The sequence below is a fragment of the Nyctereutes procyonoides genome, unplaced genomic scaffold (assembly GCF_905146905.1).
Source record: "Nyctereutes procyonoides isolate TBG_1078 unplaced genomic scaffold, NYPRO_anot_genome, whole genome shotgun sequence".
Taxonomy (NCBI): Eukaryota; Metazoa; Chordata; class Mammalia; order Carnivora; family Canidae; genus Nyctereutes; species Nyctereutes procyonoides.
The window spans coordinates 8,421,158-8,433,299 of NW_026575035.1; the positions used below are offsets into that span (position 1 = coordinate 8,421,158).

The 12,142-nt window shown below is 36.6% G+C and overlaps 1 protein-coding gene across 1 annotated transcript in view; it reads left to right on the plus strand.

Annotated features, from left to right (window-relative positions):
* The window catches only part of TRPA1 (transient receptor potential cation channel subfamily A member 1), a 50,924-nt gene that overhangs the window by 22,094 nt on the left and 16,688 nt on the right, over nucleotides 1–12,142 (plus strand). The window contains exons 9-17 of the mRNA XM_055318376.1: nucleotides 219–318; nucleotides 955–1,055; nucleotides 2,045–2,214; nucleotides 2,300–2,464; nucleotides 4,114–4,228; nucleotides 5,314–5,480; nucleotides 6,853–6,946; nucleotides 10,138–10,197; nucleotides 10,925–11,023. Of these exons, the coding sequence (XP_055174351.1) occupies nucleotides 219–318; nucleotides 955–1,055; nucleotides 2,045–2,214; nucleotides 2,300–2,464; nucleotides 4,114–4,228; nucleotides 5,314–5,480; nucleotides 6,853–6,946; nucleotides 10,138–10,197; nucleotides 10,925–11,023 (1,071 nt within the window). The remainder of the gene's footprint in view (nucleotides 1–218; nucleotides 319–954; nucleotides 1,056–2,044; nucleotides 2,215–2,299; nucleotides 2,465–4,113; nucleotides 4,229–5,313; nucleotides 5,481–6,852; nucleotides 6,947–10,137; nucleotides 10,198–10,924; nucleotides 11,024–12,142) is intronic.

The window sequence follows — 12,142 nt, forward strand, 5'->3', positions numbered from 1 at the left end:
TGATGATAATTTTTGTTGTTGGAAATGTAAAAGAATGCCTTGATTTCCAATGTTACAACATATGAATTACAGGGAAATTCCAAGTAGTTCTATAGTCATATGCTTGAGTGCTAGCCATATTATGGATACCCTATTCTAAAAACTTAACATTATTTGCAGATTACAATGAAAGTTTATGTGTTCATAAGCTCCTCATTGAATAATGTGTTTTATTTTAGGGAGCAGATATTAATAGCACTGATTCGGAAGGACGTTCTCCACTGATATTAGCAACTGCTTCTGCATCTTGGAATATTGTAAATTTGCTACTCTCTAAAGGTACTGTAAGGGGCCAAGCCAAGCTTTTAGAACTATGACTCAATTTGATATTTAACATTTATTGACTATTTATTGTGCACCAGGCTTTGGGCTAGGTGCTGTGAATACAAAGATAAATAGAATACTTTCCCTGTCTAGAAAATTTTTCAGTCCAGGAAGGGTGTGATACTTAAAAAAATAATTTCAGAGCAATAATAGACAACATTTATAAAGCAAGTATTATATTGCAGGCAAGATGCTGAACATCTTATCTATATTCTCTCAATGATTAATTCTCCGATGTAGGAACTATAACTGTCCCCATTGTGGGCACTAACCCGATGTGAAGATTACAAAGAAGAGAGCTACTGTCCCTTCTTTTTTCTTGATATCTAACCTCTCCATCCATCTTTATATTTTATGCTTTAAAAGGTACAATCTCATATGTTGATGTAACAATATATTCTCTACTTCCCCTACACACACATACTGTAAGATAAACCCATTTTAAATAATTTTCTTGTCTAAATAAAGTTTCCTGTAAGTTCATGGTTGACAAAATTTTAAGCAAAAAATTTATTTTCTTAAATTGAAAATCCACTATAGATCATGGTATAAATAAATAAGTAGAAGTTATTTTTATATTGTATTTTTTAGGTGCCCGTGTAGACATAAAAGATAATCTTGGACGTAACTTTTTGCATTTGACTGTACAGCAACCTTATGGATTAAAAAATCTGCGACCTGAGTTTATGCAGGTAATATATATATATATGTGGATTTCCACAAACTGAGTTGGGTTCCACAGAGAGTACACTGATTTTGCTTAATATGATTTTTATTATTATGATGGCTAATTCTGGAATTTAAAAATTGGTTTAAAATAAAGATGCATTATTTGAATATTTACAACACAGTAATGATGATATGATTATGATATGTTATGATATGTTATGATAATGGTAATACATTTCATTGGGATTGAATTTTCCAAATTACAAAGGGTTCCCATATAGCCCCATCTATAATGAGTCACTCTTTTAACCATTACAAATTGCGTATCAGTAGAAGAGCTAGGTGCATGAGTGAATTGGCAATATTTTATCATCAATTAAGAAAAATTATTCAACATATTTGTCTTGACAGGTTGAAATGTTATCTCCATATTTGTATATACAGCAGCTCATACTTACTGAGTGACTCTGAGGTTTATCATATTTTTGTAATAAATAGATATTAGTATTGTCAGTCTTTAATAAAGAATATAAATACTTTTATTAGAATATTTTAAACAAAAATAAAAATTAAATGCTCATTTGCTATTCACTTTGCTTTTATATTCATATAAAAATAAAGTAAATATAATTTGAACATCTCATTCCTTTTGCCTAACAGAACACATTAGCATTAAGCTCTTAAGTGTTATTTTGAGGAAAAATGTAAAAGGAAGGCTGAAGGGAGTGGACTGTAGCAAAATATGTTTAGAAAATGCTCAGTTGAACATGATAAGTACATTTCTTATTCTTAGGGTCTCTCAGAGCCCTTAATACAGTAATACACATTTTAGGGAGACAGAGCATATACCATCATCCATGTTTATTTCACTCTAGTACCTTTATTTATATTTTTGCCCTCAAGGTATACATATTGATCCTTATTGGGAAATACTGTCCTACAGAATAGTTTGAAAAATACTATATTCACATGAGAACTGAACTACATTTAGAATGTTGATTTTTTTCCCTAGATGCAACATATTAAAAATCTGGTAATGGATGAAGATGATGACGGGTGTACTCCTCTACATTATGCATGTAGACATGGGATTCCTGTCTCTGTAAATAACCTACTTGACTTTAATGTGTCCCTTCGTTCTAAAAGCAAAGATAAGAAATCACCCTTACATTTTGCAGCCAGGTAAGAGTCAGTTTATGCAACTTACAAGCATGTCTTCTTTCTGTTTAATATTTGCTTTGAAATCATGAAACCTAATTTTTACAAGTTATGGGCGAATCAACACCTGTCAGAGGCTTTTACAAGACATGAGTGATACGAGGCTTTTGAATGAAGGTGACCTTCATGGAATGACACCGCTCCACCTGGCTGCAAAAAATGGACATGATAAAGTAGTTCAACTTCTTCTGAAAAAAGGTGCATTATTTCTCAGGTAAGAATATGTGATCAGAATATTTACATATTTTTAATCAGCCATTTTCTGGCTGTTTTTCTGTCATATTTTTAATTATGATAGCTAACTTTCTATCCCACTAAGTACTTTTTATACACCTTATTTAATCCTCAAAGCATATATGACTTCTCAAATATTTAAAGGGATGTCAGTATATTTCTAATTGACAGATAAAGATGTCACGATTTACAAAGGTGAAGACTTCATTCGAAATCACAAAGTGGCTTTGTGCAAAGTAGTTCTCACAACCTTTGAAATATAGTTCTTCATATTTTGCTTCATCATGCTACCATCATTTTATGCAGATGCATGTACACAAACACTCCATACAAATTCAAAGACCTTTTCATTCAGTCTGACGATGATGGACATGAAAAGTTCCCTTCATGCTACAACACCAGACATGAAGAATTCCTAAATTTCGCTATATTCAAAGAAGTCTAACACAAGGAGCAAAGACAAATTAAAATAATTAAGCATTTTAAAAAGGTAGCATAATTAAATGACCTCTTTGTAAAAAGAAAAATGTTAGAGAGGTTAGGTGAGCTATCTTCTAATTTTGAAGCAAAGAGCTCATTAGGCTAATGTTCAGGAGCACATTTCTTTATCAGAGCACCAATCATGCAAAGTAGAATTGCAGCTGCAAAAGGAATGCTTTGATCATTTGCTTCCTGCCACCAAGGAAACACCAGGGAGGCACATGTAAAGGGGACCCCAAATGGATCCAGGCCAGAGACTTGTTGCTTAATTACATTATGATAACTGAAATGACAAGGTGGCCTTTATGCCCTAAAATAGTTGCTCACTGGCACTGAAATTGTATCAGGATCTCCAGCTTTTTTCTTTTTTCTATCTCTAATTTGGAAAAATGACAAGCCTTCATTGTATTTATATCTTGAATTTCTGTGAGAAAAGACAAACATTTTCCAAAAGGATTAAGAAAGCATCTTTGAGAGCACAGGAGGAATGATATCTTCAGACCTGAACAATTAGAAAAATAAGTAGCATTAAGCTAAGCATCTTAAGACCAAGTGTTGTAAGATAATATTATTATTATTAATTATTATCATCAGCAATACCTAGTGGACATGAAGACTAATACTACCATCACGGACATTTTTTTTTTAAGATTTTATTTTTGAGTAGCGTCTACACTCGCTGTGGGGCTCAAATTTACAATCCCAAGATCAAGAGTCATGTGCTCTACTGACTGAGCCAGCCAGGCACCCACCATCATGGAAAATTTTTGATACAATATTTAATGGAAGAATAAAACAAGATTTAAAATAATGTGGAGAAGTACATTACAGCCTTGAAAAAAATACATATGACACAGACATGCTAACTGTAGTTGTATTCATCCCTAGATGTTTGAAAATGTTTATATACTTTTATATGTTAATCTGCTAAATTAAAATATACATGTGAATCACATTACAGAAAGGTTATTTAAGACCATTAGGCTTGAAAAGCGCTTATTTATAAGAAATATGTAATATTAAGTTGCTAGAACTCAGATATATTTGTTTTTTGTAGTCATCTGACTCACCTTTCAGATGAGTAGCATCCCTTCCCACGATTTATCTGTGTGAAGTGAATGCACAGTCTTTTCTTAACTCCCCTAACAGTGACCACAATGGCTGGACTGCTTTGCATCATGCTTCCTTAGGCGGGTACACTCAGACCATGAAGGTCATTCTTGACACTAACTTGAAGTGCACAGATCGGCTAGATGAAGAAGGGGTATGTACCGTGTTCCTCGTACCTACCCAATGTCCTATTGGCATAGAAATGTCCAAAATTGCAAGAAAGCTCCTTCCTAGACACTCTCTTTCCTTCCTTGCCTGCATTAATACTCTTTTCTGGGTTCTTACTCTGCAGGGGGAAAGAATGAGGAGAATGCCAATAGGGTGGATGCATATTGAGGACACCTCTTAAGTCTCACAGAGACTCCATAGGCCCATGTAGATTGATGAAAACATTTTCAGTACTGCCTGGTGAACTGACAAAAATGAAAGGGTTAGGGATAAGTTTTCATAAAACTAATTGTATTGGATTTGAAGTACTGTATTTTGCTATGATGTTCTCCCTCATTTTTATGGAATGTATTAAAATAAATGCACATTCTTTAATGAAATGATAGAGGGTTGTTACTGCTTTTTAAAATGTCTCTATATCCCAAAATTAAAGACTGGCAACCTTCTAGCAATCTGATTTTTTTTTTTTGTAAGCCTGTGAAAACCCCAAATCCGGAAATCATTGGTCTAAGACAATAAATCTCTTAGAATTATTCTGCATTCACCACAATATCCTTCCCCTGGAAGTTTGTCATTCATTCTTGTGGAATTATCAGTGTAAAAACAAAATAAAATGAACCACTTGAGGGAAGCCCAGGTGGTTCAGCGATATAGCACCGCATTCTGCCCAGGGCGTGATCGTGGAGACCCGGGATTGAGTCCCACGTCGGGGACTCCCTTTTGGAGCCTGCTTCTCCCTCTGCCTGTGTCTCTGCCAGTCTCTCTCTCTCTCTGTGTCTCTCATGAATAAATAAATAAAATCTTAAAAAAAATGAACTGCTTGGAATTCCATATACACACACAACACCCTTCTACACACACGTGCGTGCATACACATACACAATGTTTGAACTATAAATTGATTATGTGAAGCCTGATTCTAAACACTGGTTTTAAATTTTATGTATTTAGGTATTAAATAGTTAAGTTTGTTAACTTATTTTAAGCAGTTCAACAATGAAAGCAGTAAAATAGCCAAAGGATGACCAGATATTGTTACTGGATTTTTTTGTATTCTATTTTTTCTAAAAGAACACTGCGCTTCACTTTGCTGCAAGAGAAGGCCATGCCAAAGCTGTTGCACTCCTTCTGAGCTACGATGCGGCCATTGTCCTGAACAAGCAGCAGGCTTCCTTTTTGCATGTTGCAATTCATAATAAGAGGAAGGAGGTGGTTCTTACGACCATCAAGAATAAAAGGTATGCCTACAGTCTTCCTGTCCCACCGTCATGTACTGTGCTCTGACATGAGGGATGACTTACAACTTGAGGGGATACAACTTCAGCAGTTAATCTACATTTCTTCAACATCAGTTGTTTACATAAAATTTTTAATGAACTCTTTGGGTAGCAACAGACATGTTACTTAACCTCTCTGGTTTTCAATTTCTATCTCTACATCATGGGAGGATAGATCACCTTCATAACACCCATGTAAGACGCATGTATAGCTTAGTCATTGTTTAGCACACTCTGCCCTACTCTACCTGAATCTGCCCAACACTCTCTTGCCAAGAGAAATGTCAAAACTGGATATTGGTAAAAATAACTTCCAGGGTATATCCATGCTGTTATTAGAGCCATCTATTGGAATTTCTCTTAACACCTGATCTTTTGTGGTTGTGACTTTTTAAAACATACTCAAAGGAGTTTTAATGGTGAATTTGTACGGTAGTTTGTGCTACTTTTCGTACATAAACTTTCTGTAGAGTCACAGATATGCTCAAGGGCCCAGTGTCACCTAGTCATGGACACAGATGTGAACCATGTCATATTCTGGAGAGATTGAGCCTGTGTTTTAGAGTATGAGCAATCTCAAGATCCCCCTGTTGGTCATTTATTTGAAACACTAATCAGTGCAAGTGTGCAACTGGAAGTTTTCTGATTATGCAGATATTATAGATGGATTTTACTGATAGGGTTAACAGGACATTTGGGTACTTTTTAGAAGTAGTCTCCTATGAAATAAATAGGATTTTGGAGGTAAATGTCTTCTCTTTGCTTCCTGTTGGGGATTTATTTCCCCCTTGGTATTGTAAGTATCTTCTTATTCTGTCCAACTGGAAGGTGATGAAGAAAGGAGCAGGCTGTGTGGTCTCCTGGAAGAATCCATGCTTATTAATGTGTTTGACAAATTATTTTCTAGTTTAATGCAACACATGATGTTTACGTGGGCTAAATGTTAAATATCATGTGTCCAGTACTATGTTGCTATCGTATATACGTGAATATGATAGATTTCACATCTACCCAACATGACCAGCTCATACTGTTTCATGATTTTAGGTTGAAAAGAAGGTAAAAGTCTACCTTTTTTTTTAGAAGGCATTTAGAGAAAGGGAACAGTGATTAATAACCGCCATCTTGGAATTTGCCCACATTCCTAATTTCCATTATGGACAAGGTCCCTATTAATGGAATAATACTGATTCACATGTTGGTTCCATTGGAACAAATGTGGGTTTCTTCTAAAGATATAATCTCGAATTTCGATTTAGAGCTTTGTTGTGTAGAACAGAAAGATCAAGACTTGTGTCTGTTTTACTATCATCACCATTGTCATTTTTTACAGGTGGGAAGAATGCCTTGAGGTCTTTAGTCATTATTCTCCAAGCAATGGATGCCCTGTCTTGGAAATGGTGGAATACCTTCCTGAATGCATGAAAGTAAGCTCTCCAGATAGAACTGCTTCTGGGTACAAGGGGATTTAGTGTCATAGTCACAGTATAAATAATAGTACTTTGCATTCTTAAAGTTTCTAGCTTCCCCTAGGCTATCATTCAGGGAAGTTGGCCAACAAGTATTTAATAAGGACCTACTTGGATTAAAAGAATGCTCTTAGTCGTTGTGCGGAAGGTAGGAAAATATAGTCAACAGGTGTTTTTCTTAAAATAGTCCAAGTCTAGAGCAGAGACTACTAACGGTAGTTGCTGGCTGAATAAAGTCTCTAGGTGGTTTCTTGGGGGCACACATGTTATTGTACGTTAGTTGTTAACACTCAAAACCAGGATGGCTCCCTTAAGGCTCTAGCTGTCTGGCTTCCTGTAACAATCAGAAGATCTGGTGGCTGGGCCTCCTCACAAGGAAGGAACTGCTCGGCTAGTAGCAGCTGCTTCCCTTAAATGGGGCAAGCACTCTCCCGTTTGGTACAACCCAACTCTTCTTTTTGTATACTCAGTCTAATGCCTACCATTAGTTGTCGTGTATTGTCATTCTGGTACCGTGACTGCTTTCCTTGTAGCAGAGAGATAGTTCTCTATATATGCCTCTCTGCAAACTGTGAAGATAGAAGCCAGCCCAAGGAGAGCCAACATTTCAAAAACAATGGGAAAGAACTCTTAAGGCTGGCACAGTTTTATTCATTTATACTATCTCCTGGCCTCTGAAAACCTTCAAATATGTGATTCTCTCCTGGATTAAATGTACACCCAGAATATGACTGGACTCCTACAACAACAGAAACATCCAGAAACTGTTGAGCATGTGAATGCTTAAGGCTGCAGATAGAGACCTCCCTGGGAAGGCTAAGTTTTGAAGATTGAGATAGATTCAGAATAATCAAAAAAAAAAAAAAAAAGGGAAGGACATCGAGTGTCATTTATAGGGAAACATATATTCAAATACTGGAGACGGTATGAGACAGAGTGGACATAGGACCAAATGTGGAGCCTGATGGTCCTGGCTCTGTGTCTTGCTGTGCTGCTTCAGACCAGTCATTTCGCCTCTCTGGGCTTCATTTTCTGCTTGCTTTCTTTAAAAAAAATTTTTTTTAAGATTTTATTTATTTATTTGAGAGACGAAGACAGAGAGGGAGATAGAGAGGTGTAAGCATAGGCAGGTGGAAGGGCAGAGGGAGAGGAAGAAGCTGACTTCCCACTAAGCCAGGAGCCCGATACAGGGCTCCATCCCAAGACCCCAGGATCATGACATGAGCTGAAGGCCGACGCTTAACTGACCAAGCCACCCAGGGGTCCCCATTTTGTGCTTTCTTTACCTCTAAAAAAGTGTTGCTGATACTCATCTTGCAAAGTGATTATAAAAATTAGAGGTAAAATATATGAAGTATTCAGGATGGTACTTGGCCTATATTATATATCCTACTATTTTTATACTGCCTGTGTGGTTATTAGTACTACAGCTATTCACACTTACTATTCTTATTTATTCAGTAAGCACTTAGTATGTGCTAAGTGCTTCACATGCATTATTTTCTTTATAATATCTAATAGAAATTGGAGCTAGTCCAGTCCATAAATTAGCATTTCAGGTGCTTAAATTTCATCAGAGTGCACATAATTATTCAGGATTGAAAATGATCTCAGAATTTCTTACTTAGTAATTCCAGTTGTGGGTGTCTGTCCTAATGAATAACCAGATGTACAGATAGCTTTATATACAGTAATGTTTCTGTAGCATTAGTAATAATAATAAAATATATATGTTAGAAATATTCACATATGGAAAACATGGGATAGAACTGGAGAAATTAGACCAAAATGTTAATAAGAATTATTACAGCTGTGGGATTATGATTAGTTTTTCTTTTCTTTTTTTACACTATATGTTTTCTAGTTAGTTTTCTATAATTTCTTTGTATTTTAGTATTGTGAATTTTTCCTTAAATAGGGAGACTTGAAGGTCTTTCAGTTTAGCCTCACATGACACATTTGAATGATTTACATAATCCCTTCCCATGTGTACCCCCTACCTCCACCTCCTTCAGCCTATCTTTATTTTGCCTATGCTGATTATTAAAAACTTCTCAATCTCAAACCTACTTCTCTAGTTTTGCCTTACATAGCACTACTGACTAGTTTTGTCTTTATTTTCTTATGATGCCTTTTATGACCTTTAGTATCACTGCCTGGTAACCAACAGAGATTGAACTTTTTAAAGTCCCTCCGGTATTTGAGACCAACCAGGACAGCAGTGCCCTCCCAGTGACTGGGGGTGGGAGATGTCTGGGTCCCTGTTTATCCCCTTCAGAGTGCTGTCCAGTTTTCCAAACTTGTGTCTTGCAGGTGGGGTTGACCAGATGCCCCAGTTTTGGGGGACTCACGGGTGGGGTCACCTGAGGCTTTGTGTCCATAGCCTGTCCCAGGAGGGCAGCCTATTGGGCAGTATTTTTTCCTCAGGATGATGAATTTGGGCCACTAGAAAGGTGTCAACATACAGATCAGGGGTGACTGAAACTGTTTATGTTAATAGGCACCCCATAAAAATATTTGTCCCTACATACCCTAGAGGTGTGGCCCTAATGATCTCTTAAGCATTCTCTCCTTTTCTTAAGCATCTAGAGGGCCTTCAGTATTTCTCCATCCTCCCACTCTGCTATCCATGCTGCTCTGGATGAAAACTCTCTCAATGTTGCTCAGCAAGTGAGGTACAGAAGCCAATGCAGTACTTCATGCTTGAGCAATATGAAAGATGACACGTAGACCAAAGAAAGACCCCAGTGCTCAGCCATAAGATCACAATTTGAGACAATAACTTATCACTGTAAGATGAGGAGCGAAGGAACCGTTTATAATCTAAATATTCTCTAGAAGCCCAGAAGGACATCAAATCTTAGACAAGATTAAAGAAATACTTCTTACTCAAATTTTAATAAATGTAATTTCATTCTTAAGCATGTGGTACTTTTTCTGAATCGCTTGGTATTTCTGAGGCATGCAGTGATAGTTGAAGCACTTTAAACTTTTCTCCTTAATGACATCGATTATAGTTTACCTTTGAGATACTGGAAATAACAGGAGGAGAAAGGAATACCTTGGGAATACCTTTTAGAATAGGAATCAAATCCTGTCTCTTATGTAATCTTCTGACTAATATCTTAGCCACTTTTTCTCCCTTAAAGGTCCTTTTAGATTGCTGCATAATACCCTCCACAAGAGACAAGTCCTGTGAAGACTACCATGTAAGTTTATTTTATCATGATAATTTGAAATTTATTCTAGTTCTTTAATGAATATTAAAAGCAATGTTACTGAGCTCCGCAATCTCAGAAGGTAGTAATTATTGCCTTTATTTGTCATATTATTATATGATGTGAGAGAATTTTTCTCCTGCCTTCTCCCAATATTTTAATTGTTTCTAATAGCATTATTCAGGGTTGTTTCTAGTCTTTATTTATTTTTTTTTGGTAGTACTGCCTAAAGAATGAATTTCCAGAGAAAGATCTAAGTAATCTTTTGAGAATTCATCTTCTTTCATGACTGTGGGTTATAGAAGGTTAAGTATCCCCTTTCTAAGATACTTATTTTTTTAAAGATTTTATTTATTTATTTGAGACAGTGGGAGAGAGAGCACAAGCAGGGAGGGAGAAGGGGAGGGTGGGGTGTGGGGAGAAGCAGACTCCTCAATGAGCAGGGAGCCTGACTTGGGGCTCCATCCCAGGACCCTGAGATCATGACCTGAGCCAAGGGCAGACACTTAACCAACTGAGCCACCTAGGTGCCCCTACGATATTTATTTTTTGAAATTAAGATGAAATAACTTTACATTTCTTCAGGAAAAAATGACTTAATTTTATTTGAACTACTTAATTTTCAACAGAATTATAGCCTTGCATATTTGATTTGTTAAGACCTATTTTGGGAGTATATGCTAAACTTTTAATTTTTTCAAAATTTTGTCTTCTGCAGATCGAGTATAATTTCACATACCTTCAGTGTCCATTAGAGTTTACCAAGAAGGTAACACCTACGCAGGATGTTACATATGAGCCTCTTACCACCCTCAATGTAAGTCCAGTGTTTTCATTATCCAGGTAATTTCTACATGGCTTCTATAATGTTGCTGTGTAGTAGTTCCAGGAGGGAGCCTGGAAGAATTCCACATTAATAGTTTTATGTCTCTACCTGCCATGTGTCCTAACCCTTTATTTTTTAGAAAAGAAAGTCCTTTTCTACAGTTGCTATGATTTGGTCACCTTAAAGTTTCACACTCTTGATCACTTTAGTCTGAATGGTCATGTGAAACCTGCCCCAACCCAGAATCCAATAAACTATGGACAACATAGGCTGACAGTCAGCACTTGTTCCCCACCTCCGTCCACCTAAATATAAACATATATATTTAAGTGTTTCCTCCATGCAAAATCATGGGAAAATCTAGGGTTGACAGAGCTTCCAGATCAGTTAACCACTGTTCTCCACAGCAAACTCTGAACATTCAGAACCCTTTAGATCCTTCTGGAGGAGTGATCCCAGGCTGAAAGTAGGCCCAACATGCATAGTATGATACCAAATTGCCCAGGAGACTTAAGACCAAACCAGCTCTTATTCCAAAAAGTACTTTTGTATTTCCAGCAGATAGGACAATAAAAACCAAACAAGATGATCCACTGCAACCTAAATCAGGGGTCCCAAACTCAAATAACTACAGAGGAAACACGTAACAGATGGTTTAAATTGAGATCAGCTACTAGCACCAACAAATTGGTGCCATATGGGAACAGCAGCCCAGCCTTATAAACACTGGCTACAAATTAACACTGTGTGAGCAAAAGAAAACCTATTTGAGGGTTGGATTTCCAAATGTGGTCTAGGGTCTACATCTAATGTGGTCTACTGCCTAATATGGTAACCACTAGCCACATACGACTACTTAAAACTAATTACAATTAAGTAAAGTTAAAAGTTCATTTCTTCATTTTCAGTAGCCACATTTCAAGCACTCACTAGACTGTGTCTTGTGACTCTCATATTGAACAGCACAAATATAGGACTTTTCCATCATTGCAGAAATTTCTGTTGAACAGCACTGGTCTAGACTAGTTGGAAATTTTCATTCACTTTAAATGAATTCATTTCCCTACATGGAAGCCTTTGGTACAGACTGTGGTACCAACCATCACCTTA